The sequence below is a fragment of the Arvicanthis niloticus genome, chromosome 2 (genome assembly GCF_011762505.2).
Source record: "Arvicanthis niloticus isolate mArvNil1 chromosome 2, mArvNil1.pat.X, whole genome shotgun sequence".
NCBI lineage: Eukaryota > Metazoa > Chordata > Mammalia > Rodentia > Muridae > Arvicanthis > Arvicanthis niloticus.
In genome coordinates, this window is record NC_047659.1 from 55,047,408 (window position 1) to 55,062,935 (window position 15,528).

Here is a 15,528-nt window from a genome sequence, read left to right on the forward strand (position 1 = left end):
TAAACTAGCACTGTTCTGCAAGAGATGCCCTGCATAAATCATTCATTTCTTTCTGGTTTTAGTTGGTTCACGAGGCTAATTCTATCAAAGAGTATATTAAATATGATTTTACCATCTTAGATTTTTATATACATATATGAGAATTTATATGAACTTCATATATATATATATATATATATATATATATATATATATGAAGTTATACGTCTGTATACACAGACACACAGACAGAAAGACAGACACACACACACACCCCTTGATTTTGATTTCTTCCTGGTCTCCAGAAACTCACAGAGCAAAGTCAAGAATCCTTATTTTTCCTGATTCCCTTTTGAATCACTTAGCATGATGATGTTTATGGACATTTGACTATTAAAAAAGAAGAGGATTAAAAATAAAAACTCTGTAAATCTTTCTAGAAAATTAATAGCTTTAATATGATTTGTGTATGCATGTGTGTGTTTCTGTGTGCTTGTGTGCCTGTATGTCTGTCTGTATGTGTGTGTGTGTGTGTTTGTGTTGGTGTATGTCTGGGTCTGTATGTGTGTCTGTGTGTGCCTCTGTGTTTCTGTTTGTCTATGTGTATGTCTGTGTGTCTGTGTTGGTGTGTGTCTGGGTGTGTATATGCAACTGTGTATATGTCTATGTCTATGTGTGTGTGTGTGAATGTCTGTGTATCTGCGTGTCTGTCTCTGTATCTATGTGTGTGTATCTGTGTGTGACTGTATGTGTATGTGTTTTTCCATGTTTGTGTCTGTATATATGTCTGTGTGTGTCTGTCTATGAGTGAGTCTGTGTCTATATGTGTATGTGTGTCAGTGTGTTTATGTGTGTGTCTGTGTGTCTGTGTGTCTGTGTGTCTGTGTGTCTGTGTCTGCATGAGTGAATAATTATATTGGCTGAAAGGGGACATCAGATCTCTTAGAGCTAGAGTTATAGGAATATGTGAGTCACTAGACATCAGTGCTAGGATATAAACTCTGGTCCTCAGAACAGAGTATCACATGCTCTTAACTGCAGAGAGATCTCTAGCCATCAAATTTTGTAGTTTTTAATTATGATTAATCATCCAGAAAGCTTCTAATCAATTAAAAAATTGTTTTGTTCAATTGTACCCAAAAATAATATTATTTTTCTGATTACTGAGAAGTTTGACAATATTTGAATACAAGGGTCTCTTTGCATATTTTATTAGAGATCTAGTATTCCTGAAAATTGCTGAAGTTGGCCATGGGGCTCACAATTTGTAGCCTGGAAGAGAACATGTGGTCACTATAAATGTCATTATGATGTTACTGAGAGCTGGCAAGACTTGAATGTGCTTTTATGGGTCTCCTTTGTTGGTGACAACTTCCATGGTAAAAATTATTAGGAACATGGTGTTTGTCTTTATTCTTCTTGTAAATGTGTCCTATGAGCAGACACTGGGAGTTTACATAGGGTGTTAGGAGGGCAAGAGGATTAATCTCCCCAATCCAACAGCAACCTAGGAAGTAAAATAAATGAATCATCAGTGAATTTTTAAAAATCTGTAACACGGTTTTTAACATCCTTACCTCTGTGTGAGTCCCTTTGATTTGAAGCTTACTTGATTTTAATTCTTTACTTTTAAGATGGAGATCCAGGACTGGGTTTTTTTTTGTTTTTTGTTTTTTTCATCTTTGCTTCTACAACAACGTAAATTTTGTCACTATAACAACAAAACCAGTGAAAGTCTTATTTAACATATAATAAATATTGTTCTTATTAATTATATAATGAGTATAGTTCTTACTGGAAAGATATGCTTTTAATGTGTCTTATGATAGAGTAAGAGATGTTCAAAGTGAATAATTAGAGCACATTTGGATGTTAAAAATGTTAGATTAGATACTAGCTCAAATACGGAAAAGCCCTGGATCGTAAGTCCAATGTTTTTGAAAATATTAGCATGCTTTTATAAGGAATACAGTTACATTTCTAATGAGTTATGTCAACTTTTCTTTCAGAAATTGATGAGAAGAGGGTGACTAACACACAAGAAGTAAGTTTCCCTATGTTTTGTATACATGTGTTAAAACACAACTGTAGTAATATCACAGTGCTGTTTTGTTTTTTCCTTACTCTGAGATCAAATCCAGGGTCTTACACACAGGCACACTCTCCACTGAGCTAAATACTCATCTCATCATAGTCTTTGAAACAGAATTCTTTGGCAGGAGTGTAGATTCGTATTGACTGTGTGGGTGATAATGACATAGATAATGTAAACAGATGACCTACATAATGCTATAGACAGTACTTAGATTGCTTTTCCCGAATAGACAGTAAAGCAGTATAGCAAAAATCCCTGCCTCTCCATTACCCTGTTTCTGGTTGAAACTCTAAGCCCTGCAAAATTTCTAAATTAAAACATTGATTTTAGTGGTAAGATATGTAACTGACAGTTTTAATTTTCTGAGTGATTGTATGTGAAAATGATAAACTGTTCTGGGCAACATGGAAATTCAGGAGTAAAGAAACAGAGGTAGTGCTAAGAACACTTTAAAAGATCTCTAGCAATTTAGAGCCCAAGTCAACCCTTGTTTTAGTTAGGGTTTTCATTATCAGCATCCAGTAAGCAGGGCAACATCCAGGTAGGCATGGTGCTAGAAGAGCTTAGACTTCTACATCTTGTTCTGAAGGCACACAGAAGACTGGCATCCTCAGGCAGCTAGGAGGAAGCTCTCAAAGCCCACACCCACAGTGACAGACTTCCTCTAACAAGGCCACACCTCCAAAGAGTGTCACACCCTGAGCCAAGCATATTCAAACCACCACAGTCCACAGCTGAAGTCCAGGTAAAATGAGTTCCTCTGGAGCCTTGTTAAACCAGAACTTATGGGTTCACCAAATGAAAAGTCAGTGCCAGTCTGAACCTTGTACAGCTCTCAACTTGTTCATGTCTATATTCAGATAGAAAGTAGGAGGCAGGGGAGGCTTGAGATCTGATAGAGTATATAAAATATGAAGAATTATATAAATCCAGTAATAGAACATAGAAAGAATGAATGAGCTTTGGGTATAAGCAGTTTCCATGATCATGAGTAAGCATACAACACCCAAAGAAGAAATTCTAGAAATTGCAAAATACTGATTCACATTTTGTACAGCCTTAAACAATTTACTGAGAAAGTAAGAGCAAAATGGCTTTGGAAACTAAGCACTTATGTAACGTAGGTTTCATTATGTTTCACCATTACTCTACTAAGAGACAACATAAGATCGCTGTAGAATTAACTTTCTACTTGTCTTAGAGAGTGTATATGGAAAAAGATACATGAAATCCCAGAGGTAGTGGCTGTTACTCAAGATCAGCCTGACATGACTGAAGCAAGAATGGGGCCTCAGAGTTATCAATAACCCCATGCAGTTAGTGTTCATGCAGACTGCTCCCAAAGAACTCCTGTGTGAGACTCTGGGTTTCATCCCCAGTAAAAGGGGGAAAACAATATCTTGTGCAGCTTGCTCATGTGCTAAGCATTCAACAAGTATCTGTTCCAGTTCTCTTACCTTTAATTTGATAGCTTTACATCAGTAAGCAATCAATATTATTTGGATGATGATTTTAAGTACAATTTAGCTTGCACAGATGTGCCTCTATTCAAGTTAAAACTTCAAAAAATAATTTCTACTTCCTTAAAAATTCTACACCTCAAATTCTTTCTTATGTTCATGGAAACATAATACCACCCCTAAAATATATCTTGTAACTATTTATACTTCAGTTTTGCTCAGCAAAGATCACTTCAGACACTAGAACTCATTGGTTAGGATCCTTTTATTCATCACATTAAAATATTATATATATACATATATATACATATATATGTATATATAATTTTTCCTTTTGACACAATGTCTCAAGTAGCCCAGGCTGAGCTCAGTGTCACTAAATGGTAATGGCTGGCTTTGAACTTCTGATGGTCCTTCTTCTGTATCTCTAGAAATAGGATTACAGACATATACAGCTATCCTCTATTTTATGACATGATGGAGATCAAATACAAGGCTTCATGCATGCTACACAACACTACGTTTTTATCCTTTCAATAAACACATTGTTAAAAAGTCACTTGGACACAATCTGATTGATGAATGAAGTATATAAATAATAAATATTCATAATATTACATGATTCAACATGATCATAGAATGGTGGTTTTGACCCTAATGTGTGTTCTTATTTTTATCATTTTAAAACTAAACTTGATCTGGGGTATTTAGGTGATGATGCTGTATAGCAGTTTTGGTAAGAAAGAACTTAGCTTTTGGACAAACAAAAGAATATGTGGCCTTAGCATGATCATTCTGAATAAAAGCAGGATTTAGATTTAATGTGGCAATGTAAGATTGCTTTTATGAATGAAGAACTCAAAAATTTTTTTGGAACCCTCATTAATTACAGAGGCAGATAATATATGTATATATGTTTATACATTATATATGTCTGAATATTATGTGTTTGTCTCTCTATATACATGAAATACACTTGGTATCAGAACATATATTTTTGCAGTTGAATTAATATCTTTTTATTTTCTTAAAATAAACTAACATGGGGACAAGCAAGATGGCTCAATAGGTTAAGGAACTTGCCACCAAGTCTGACACCTCAAGTTTGATCTTCAGGACCTACGCTGTAGAAGGAAAGAAGCAACTCTACAAATTGTCTTCTGACCTACACACATGCACCATGAAATGTGTTCACCCACAAGTATAGACATACAACAAACACATAAACAAGTGTAAGAAAATCACACACACTGTGAACCTAATGCTAATAATGAAATAAAAAAAATAAAATAATCATAATATATGTGAATTTTATGATGAAATATACCCTTTGGTTTATGTAGCTTGGAGGTTTGTGGGATCACTGAACAGGTCCATAATTGATTACAGCTACAGCACTACTTCTAGACAGGGAAACATCACACAGCCCTTTGAGATACAGTGCAGTTTTGTCTATTTCACAGGTCTGACAGCAATGTACTTTTAATGCACATCTAATGCTTTCAATTTCCTTGTCCACAGTCGCAGAATGCATCCCCTAAGCAAAGGAAGCAGAGTGTGTACACGCCACCGGCCATAAAAGGTACTGCTAGATACCGTTTTGGAGTGTCATGAGTGATGGGTGTCAGGACTGCCAGGCCGTTTGTCTGCTGATCATATATGCTTGTCTCAGCTCTGCTTCCAGCAACAGGGTGGAGGCGGGGAAGATTTTACCTCTCTGAAGCTTTGTTTCATCATGAAAGAAATACATAGTTGAAAAATTGGTAACTTGGAGAGTCTCAGAATCTTAGAATGGGGAAAAAATAGAAATCAAATTTCAAAATAATGACAAAATTTTTTTCTTTTACCTTTATTTATATTTTTCCTTTGAAAGAATTTCCCCCAAATCTCTAATTGTCCTTGTTAATTGTCACATGATTATTAGTTTTTTTTTTTAACCCTTAACTTAAGCAGAGCAGAAGTGCTTGTGCTACGTAGAAATGTAATGTCAAGAATCATCTCGTTGCCTCATGTCAGGACCAGATCTACTGAACCCAATAGAGCACCAATTTGCTGTCCTCCTAACAGCTGCCCAGAACACATCAGAGAATGCTGCTGGCTCAGAGGCTGGCATTTTCCCAGAACTTCTCCTCAAAATTAGAACTGCCAAGTAACATTTAAGTGTATCAGTATTTTGACAAATACTAGTTCCAAGAAAGGCTTCTTTTCTTTTTCACACAAAAATGTTCCTGACACAAGGCAGTGACTGTTCAGGCCAGTGTCTCCCATTCCAGCTTGGCTCCCTGGTTCTTGGCTCAGGGTTCATCACACTGCCCTTCAGCTCTGATTCATTGTGGAAGAAGCCAGCGGGGAAGCTTAGAGGTCCAGAGCTAGAACTTCCACTTTTTATTCTCTCTTCAGGGAGGTGGAATATAAATGGACACATAGCTACTTTCAGTAAACTTCTGTCCTGTGCAGCTATAAAAGGCTGTGTCTGTTTGTAGAAAGAAGAGTAAATAATGCATCCATCTGCCTTGTAGTTTATCCCAAGGCAACTATTGAATTCCCAGGTATCACTGTCTAAAGTTCAGTATAGGGCTTTCAAGATAGTTCTTCACTGTAAGTGGTTTGTGTTTTTCGAGACACATCAGTTTTGGCATGCATGGACAACAATGAAGATGTATGTGCAGTTGGTTAATTATTTCCTCTGTTCTATTTTGAGTTAGCTTAAGCTAAATAAAGTAGTAGTACTGTCCTCATGTCCTCAGAGAATAACTATATTATTTTGAAAGGAAAATCTTAAACTCAAAGGCCTAAGGGGCCATGGTGTTCATTATTTTTAGCTCTCAAATATCCTAAGAATGTGGGACTTTAGCATTCAGAGAAGCTGGTTGTATTGAAGCATTTTTAGTATAACTTTATACTGCAGAGTCTGGAGATTGTTCTTCAACAACCAGCATCTGCAGTAATGAGTTAAAGGCTTGAGAAAGTTTAGCCATTTGTTCAAGGAGGCATCAAGTATTGATACAAATCAGTTAATGTGTATCTCTGTGAGTTTTCAGCATAGGATGAAAGAAAAAGCCAAATCGGAATACTTTTCTCAGTCTATCTGTTCCTAAGAGCTGGAAATGTGTATCTGAAAATCAGTGTAACCAATGGTATCATACGGTCTCTTGTGAGCACAGAGGGGGAAGTTTAATCATGATAAAGATGGAAAGAGAGTGTTCTTGAGTCGCTAAACACATTAATACAGTTGTCCTCAAATGAAAGTTCTTCAGACTGCAGTGTGATTTTGCAACAGATGACTGTAGAATGGTTTGCTGGGAGTGCAAAGCACCAACAGAGGCAATCAACAGGAGTGAAGAAAAAATGTGCTCTGAGGCAAAGTCTACAGTGGTTTCATGAACGAATGAAACCACTTCAGTGATGGGATTGGCTAGAATAACCAAGAAGGCAGAGCCTGTCTTCTTTTGTTTGAGGAGTTATGGGTTAAGGAGACAGGTAGAAAGAGATGGTGAATTTCACCCTACTTCTGCCCCCCATAACTCACAGAGTCATTTACATTTTTTCTTTTGAAATTACTATAGTATAGACAGTTGGCTTAGAAAGAGCACACCCAGGTAACCTGTTTGTGTCAGGGGAGGATTTCCTGTGAAGATGCAAAGGAGAAGAAATGAAGCAGAGCCTAGTATGTTATTTTACCAGGCAGTAACTGGAGGGAGGTGTTGATGACCCACAACAAGATCTCCAGTTTGCAACTAAACTACTAGATTTCTTCACTTGGATGCTATCAGCCTTTGCAAACTTAATATGTCCCAAACCAAACCTATAAAGCTCTTTTCTGGATTTCTCCATCTTGGTAAATTGTCTCTAGCTGTTCAGATAAAAAATCTTGCATAATCCTAATTGGTCTAGAGGTTTAAGGAAAAGAAAGTTGGGTAGGTCAGGAAGCAGAGCTGGCTCTGGAAGGAGTTGGAGGAGTGGGGATGACTATGGTCAGTACTCCATTGTACTGTGTGAAGTCACCCAGCTTCTCTCTGGGCACTCTAACTATTAGGTCTTCTGCTGAGGTCCCTTCAAGTGTATATTTATGACCCTTGTTGTTACTGCTGTTCTGCACCTTGCTACCATTTACACGAAAATTCAATATTAGACACCTAAATATTTCAAGACTTCCTTCAGGTCTGTATCCCATCCTGATGCCAAACATAGCTGCCATTTAGTTTCTTTTCACACATTCTTGATTTCCTAAGAATCTCCATTGTATATAAATACATCTTTTAAAATCAACTTATTATTTCAAGTGAAGACAGACCAGAAGACAAAGAGGCAGCTATGTCTGAAATTTCCTTCATGTCCCCAAACTTAATCTCTTGGCATAATGTCCCTCTGATTAGCTTTTGCCAGCACCTAGCACCCATGTGTGTGTTTCAACAAATAGTAAGCTGACCATGAGGCTTGCACTGATTTCCTTGGTCATGTACTGATCTCCATATTCACCAATCATTTCTTACTGTATATTATGTCTTTTTTTCCTCCAGCAAAATGAAAGTCGACACTGTCATTTCAATAGGATTTTCTGTCTTTAGAGCCAGGCTGTTAGACTAGCATATCCTAGGTTATCTCCTGATTCTATTTTTCACTCTGGTTTCAATGATCTCAGTGGTGGGCCATCCACAGAGAAAATAAATTTATCTTTCACATTCTTAATTCAAGTTCGTTACAAATCTATCAAATAGAACAAACTGCAGTCAGAGAGAGCACCCTGGAGCACATGTGTCTCTCTCTGGTTGACCCTCATTTTGACCAACACAATTTAACAATTATCTACCAGACATGATAGGGTTTTATCCCTTCAAACCACAAGTCCTCAATCACTCTTCTCTGACAGGTTGTTGTGTTTTAGATATCCTGTGATCACCACATTTTTTATGAGTATAGTGATCAATCATATATTTAAGACATATGTTGTTCTTAAAAATTACAGAAGTTGACATTTTCATCAAAAAATGTTTCTTTCCCTTTACCCTGTAATCTAGTGCTTTATGATCAGATAAGTAGAAAGTTCTGAAAATTATCATCAAATGGACAGCTGATGACTGGAGATCCCTGTGCACTTTCCTGGTTTTTATTTATGTGGTGATCAGTCTGCAATTTACAGAACAGCCAATTAAATTATTGTTGGATTGCTTGAATCTTGTTTTCTGAAAAGCAAAGTGAATTTGAATCCCGGCACAGGAAATGACTGTCTCATTTCCATGCCGTGTGCGTGTGCGTGTGCGTTTGCGTTTGCGTTTGCGTTTGCGTTTGCGTTTGCGTCTGGGGGTGTGTGGTCTTCTACTGGAATTCAAATGTGTTCTACTGCAAAGTGAATGCTATTGATTTAAGTGGAAACTTGAACATTAAACAGAGGAGCAGATAGAAAATCCACTTAGTGTGATAGAGCCCATTAGTATTGTATTTGTATTCTAAATGTTAGTAAGTTATATGTTTCATTTACTTGGGAAACAAACATTTTCTTCTCATTCTTTCTAATTTCTTGTAAAAGAAAATTTTAGTTGCTTCAGTCCCTATGGTGAGGTGTTGGTTATGGTGAATCTGGAGTGCAGACACAAAAATTACAGTGAATATGTCTTGGCAGGTTGATAAATACTATATATGGATATATATAATCTCCAACAGGCAATGGAGGCAGATTAGCAATTAGCAATAATTATGTTGTAGTTGTGACTCAGTCAGCACCACACTCCTCTGCCTTTACTAAGTACTGTAGGTCACTGAAGGCAAAGAGATGGGGGCAGGGCCTTTGAGCTCCTTACCAGGCCTTCTCCACCCAACTGTCTCTTTAGAAGATTTCTGGCTCTCTGAAGATTTTCTGTAGGTACTTATCACATCTGCTGTTCTAAATCTTGGTCATCCCCACCCCTCTGTGCTGGTTTAGTTTATTTACTATTCAGGGTGGGGTTTGCTTGTTCATCTCAAGATTTCTAGGTAGCAAGGCACATTCTAAATATACACAAATCTTGCTCCTTTTTAAAAACTCTGCTTCTATTTCTAGACCCACTTCCTTCAGTGCTCTTTAATTACTTCCTCTGAGTCTGAAGTTTATCTTCCCTCATATCTTAAAAAATGGTGGGTGGAGTCAGGCTGGGAACTAAGATGTACCCTGCTCAGAAGTCAAGTTGATGCTCCCCTCCCCCCCTTTATTCTTTCTAAGATCAACACAGAGAGAAAACAGAGCACAACAAACACAGACTCCTCTTGTTATGTAGCACTGCCTTAGAATTTCATGGTCAAGGATCATGAGAAGAATTAAGCCTCAAAATTACAACAGGGGATCAGTAATTTAATCAACCTCGTGATGCCACTTAAAGATTTGAAGGTCACATCACCACTGAGCAATGTATTCCCGCTTAATTGTCTTGATGTATTTTCTCGTGTTTAAATTAGACTCCTTTCAAGACTTTCAAATAAATAACATTTAATTTTCAAAATGACTTGCTGTCTCAGAGGGGTGTGTGTGTCTCTGTGTGTGTGTGTGTCTCTCTGTGTGTGTGTGTGTGTGTGTGTGTGTCTGTGTGTAGTGGGTGTTGGGGGAGATGAGTTTCTATATTTGGTTTGGGTGGCTAAATCAGAACCAGTATGTTCAGATCTTTCTCAAATACACAAATGGTTACACTTAATTGGGTAACTCCTTGTACCACATTTTTAAAGTCACATATGAGACTTTGAGCTCTGCACTCAAGTGCTATGGATGAGAAGATGAGAAAGGTAAATCCCAACTGTGCAGAAGGCTATGTGCAGAAGCAAGCCACAGTTATACTGAGTACTGCATGGCAAATCCTTCAGTAGAGATTTAAGCAGTCTTACCAGGGGACGTGGACAGATCTGAGTGTGACCAAGTGGGCAGGAAGTATGGCCATGATGGAGTCTCAGACTCTTAGTCATATTTACATATGTCTGGAAAGTAAAACAGAAGTGGCCATGGAAAATTGGAGCCTATCGTTGTCCATCTGCTCATGGAAACACTCGAAGCATTTACAGCTACACTGTCTCAGGCACAGTTAAGTGACCACTCATCTCAATACATCTGTATAACAGAAGGGCAGTAGCTACACAGAGACTAGAGAGATTTAATGGATGTAGCATATTATGAAGAAAAGATAAAGGAGGTCAATGATCCTATTTCAGGCCCTGAGGCACCAAAACAAACAGTAATGTTGAGATTTCACAAATAGGGCTACAAAGGGGAGGGTGGGGTCTGCAAAGCCAACAAAACACACCAGTGATCTCTGACTGTTGTCGCACTTTCAGTTCTGAAGAGGGTTCTGGGAAAAGCTCTTGTAGCAGCTGTCACTGAACTGAGCAGACTGGTTTCCATTCAGAGTACTCCTGTGGCACGTGATCTCCTCATGGCATGTCTGTCCTGCAAGGCTCACTGTTGTAGTTGTAGTTCTAGGGTTTTTGTTTGTTTGTTTGTTTGTTTTTTTGTTTTTTTTGTTTTTTTTTTTTTTGCTATGAAGATATCTATTGATCCTGTTATTCCTGGAATCCAAGGAACTGCAGAACAGGGTGACTTTAGAGACGTACTAAAGTCAGAGGAAGACAAAATGAGGTTCACAGGCCACTGGGTATCCATCTTTGTGATTGCCCAGCTGTTCTTGATACTAGGAAATGTGTAAGTAGCTTCTATTAACAGGCTTATATAGACCTCATCTTTTTTGCAAACTGGAAAAACTTTATGCATTAGAATCCTTTTGGAAAGTTCTGGTTCGTATCTGCCTTTCTTCCTAACATTACTTTACTATTAGAGCAATTTCCAGCTCAAGTCACACACTAAAAACATGAATTATGTATTTTGGAACAGTTTTAGAGTCATAGAAAAACTGGGCAGTAAGCACATATCATTTCTAGGTATTGTATACCTGTTATCTCTGCAATCTATGTTTTATGAATAGCATTTCTTGTTATACTCTCTAAACTAGTGTAGATGTTTGCTTTGTACTCATCTTGGGCTGTTTAATGTTTTGGTTCTGTTCCTGAAAGTTATTCAGCAATTGGGTTATATATAAACCATGTTATGTGCAGTTATTATCTCTCTGGGTTTTTCTTGACTGTGACTTGACAGGTTCTCAGACTTTTTTTGGTTGGATGACCTTGAAAATTTTGAAAATATTAGTTGACTATTTTTCTAGGTTAACTCTGTATGACTACACTGGGGTAGTGGGTGTGGGGAAGAAACCTCAAAGAGATAAAGAGACATTGATTTTACAGGTTGTCAAGGACACATAGTATTAGCATAGCTCAGCACCTGGCTGAGTCCTGGCTCTTAGAATTCATTTTTTCCCATTTTCAAATTCATCCTATTTGCCCCTAATGAATAGCCAAAGACCCTTATAATTTAATGAAATTTTAAAATTCATTACATTTTACATGTTCTAGTGCTTTGCACACCAGTATATCTACATTGCAAGCATGCAATACCCACAGAAGCCAGAAGATGGCATTAAATCTCTGGAACTGGAGTTCCCAGTGTTAATGAACTGCCCTGCCATATGGAATTGAACCTCGCTCCTCTGAGCCATCTCTCTAACCCTTTTAATGGGAATCTTTTTTCATAAGATTTTTTTTTATTCTGGTTTCTGCAAATTACTCGGTTTCTTTGTGTTTAGATTAAAACATAAATTTAATTTTAAAATGCAATTGTGATATAGATCTTCCTGTGATAACAATGTTCTCCTCAAACTAAGTTTCTAGCTAACCTTGTCTCTCTTCAGGGTAAATCCTCATCTAACCCGTAGGCTCCTGACCATACAAATCTCAGTCTTATTTTAATTCCTCCACTTATTTCAGAGTAAGGCCCTGGAGTAGACCTTGGTTCCCCGTTATCTGACTAGCCTTTTCAACTGCAACTATTTTGCTTCCTCTCCCTTTCTTCTTCCCACCCCCACTGCAGCAATTCTGAGCTTCACGTGATTCTTTGTAAATATACACAACTACTTCTTGACTATTGTTTCTCTGGGTTTTGTCCTCAGCCACATACCTGTAGATGTTTTATTTTCCCCCTTGACCTGATTCTAAGTCCTTTGAATTATGCCTCTTTAAGACTGATGATGAATTCCACAGAGGCCTCCTTGTGGTTTCTATAATTCCCATGATCTAGATGGAGTCTCTTCAGGACAGGGACAATGTCAGGTGTATTCTCTTCAATCTTCTGTTCATATTGCAACAGCTCATAATAAATGCTGAATCTGGGTAAATAATCCAGATTTAAAAATTATAATGACAGCTTAATTTTGCCCACATTGAAAAAAAACTACCATTTTTTTTTTGTGTGTGTGTGTGTGTGTGTGTGTGTGTGTGTGTGTGTGTGTGTGTTTTATTCATTGACTCAATTACTACTGCATGCTGCAAGCATTTATAAAATGACTACTGACTGCCAGGTCACAGATTAGACGCTAGAGCTGAGATGAGCCAAACGTCATCTCTGTCAACAGAGAAAATGTCAGATGAAAAAGTGAGCTGTGTGGAAGCTAATTATTGGCTGCCTGAGATGTATTTGGATAGCAGCAATTGAAGGCAGAGGAGGAAATATCCACCTCTGCCCACAACGTCCAGAGAGAGGCTCCACAGGAGAAAAAGACTTCTGTGCCAGAGGTGGGGTGAGCAAGCTCTTAAAAGAGAGGAGCGGAGGGTGGATACCAGGTGGATGATTTGTCAGAACTTGACAGGCAGACTGTGAAAGGCCATCTGTGTTCCAAACACTGTGAGCTGCTGAGGGTCTCCTGAGGCCTCTACTTAGGGTCTGGGCTGTATTCAGAGACAGTGGCATGTTCTATTAAAAGTTATTTACTTCGGATAGAAAACAATGAGTTTCACTGTAGCACTTTAAACTTGTATACTTTGCTTGAATTCCTCCCTTGGCTCCTCACAGTCCTCTGTGCCTGCTCCTCCCAGTCCGTTCCTGCCCTCACGACAAGAGCTAGATGGTGGAAGAGAAACTTGTAACATTTTCATGTCCTTTCATTTCCTCATCTTGTTCCTTCTTACTCCCTTTGGGCCCTGGCTTCATCCTCTAGACACATAGCTTCATCTTTGCTTTTATGTCACACACACACACACACACACACACACACACACACGCACACGCACACGCACGCGCACGCGCACGCGCACACACACACACACACACATACACACACACGATCCTGTGTAGATTCCAAATATGAGAGAAATAACACACTTTCAGATAGTGTGTCTTCTGTCTCTACCACCATCAACATCATCACCACCATCACCACCACAACCACCACCACTATCATCACCATCATCACCACCATTACCACCACCACTACCACTGCCACCACCACCACCACCACCATCACCACCACCACCACCACCATCACCACCATCACCACCATCACCACCATCATCACCACCACCACCACCACCATCACCATCATTATCATCATCATCATTTTGAGACAAGGTCTCTTACTAACTCGTTGAGCTGACTAAACTGGCTTGCTAATGAGCTTCAGAGATCTTCCTGTCTTTCCTTCCCTCGTGTTGTGATTACAGTAGTACAAGGCTGTCCCTGGGCATTTTATATGTGTGCTAAATTTAGGACCACGTGTTTGCATACCTTTACAGGCTGAGCCATCTCCCCAGCTTTTGATTTGACTTTTAAATTTGTTGTGTTACATAGTCTTGAAAATATGGGGGCTTTTGGAAAATGGATATACACATTGTTGCTTTTCAGGAAGACTACTTTCAATGATTGTGTTTGCCTCAGCTCATCTGCCTGTCCTCAATACTGTTGTCTGTAGAAAGATGGCTAACTACTAGAGCCAACCTAGGGTTTTTTTTCCCTAAATAATAGCTGTGAGTTGTGAGAAGTTTAACTACTCATCATGTTATCTTTCAAATAAATTAATGAAAATCCAAGTCAAAATCTGTTATGATATAAAATCTTCATAATAAATTGAAGGATTGGTTCTTAGTGGGCCAAGTTTAGGATAGGATTACATTCCTTGCAAACACATGCTGCTCTATAAAACCTGTCTAAACATGTTCCCTCTTAAAACCTTAATATTCTTGTCTGAACTTCAAAATCCAGGCTGATCTGGAAGACAATTTTATGACCAGTTTTGCTAATTCCTTTCTCAGCCAATCCTCTTGACTAGAACGTACAGAGGTCTTTGAGAGCGTGGAACAGTGGTTGTCCTTTTCTTTCACGATGTAAACCTGTTTCTCGGCCCTCATTCAATTCTTGAAAGATTATTGGTCTTTACATCCCACATCCCAAATATAACAAAACTAACCTGGTCAATGGTTGTGAAGGGAACAGGAAATGACAACAGTGGATACCAACATTGCTGTCAATCAAGACAAACGTATATGTTACTCTTGAATTCTGCATAGTTCTTAGTGGTAAGCAAAATGCTTCAAGTTTTGACAAAAATTTACACTAGTGATTCTCTCACTAAGAGATAAAATAGCAAGTACTACAAAGTGCAAAGTTTACAGTTGCAGGAAAAATATTAGGATGCACGAACACACACACACACACACACACACACACACAAATGTATAATAAGCATTAAACTTACAATCTGGATTCTACATTGAGCCTCTTTTTCTCTAATTAGCAGTAGGAGCTGCACTGTACTTGTTTGCCCTTGGCAGGTAAACCAACCCTGTCTTTTTACTCTTGTCCCAGGTTTGTATGCATACCACTCTGGAATGGCATTGTTCCACCTCATTACGAAAATCAAGCTTCAGTGATTTCATTGACTTTCAACAAAATATTCCACTGAGATAGCAACTCAAAGACAATTAGGCTTTAAATGTAGCAGGAGCCAGAATGTACAGAAATCTTTGAGAGCATGAAATGGTTATTGTCCTTCTCTTTCTGGGTGTAGAGCTGTTTCTCAGCCCTTATATTCAGTTCTTGAAAGATTATTGGTTCTCCTGGACCCTGGCAGTTTAGAGGCCAAAGAACAGGACATGAGC

General features: G+C 38.3%; 1 protein-coding gene across 2 annotated transcripts in view; it reads left to right on the forward strand.

Moving 5' to 3' along the window:
- Positions 1–15,528, forward strand: part of Ppp1r1c (protein phosphatase 1 regulatory inhibitor subunit 1C) — a 108,661-nt gene that overhangs the window by 47,917 nt on the left and 45,216 nt on the right. For both annotated transcript variants that reach the window (XM_076928954.1, XM_034495038.2), the window contains exons 3-4: positions 1,989–2,023; positions 5,056–5,116. In XM_076928954.1, coding sequence (XP_076785069.1) covers positions 1,989–2,023; positions 5,056–5,116 — 96 coding nt within the window. The remainder of the gene's footprint in view (positions 1–1,988; positions 2,024–5,055; positions 5,117–15,528) is intronic.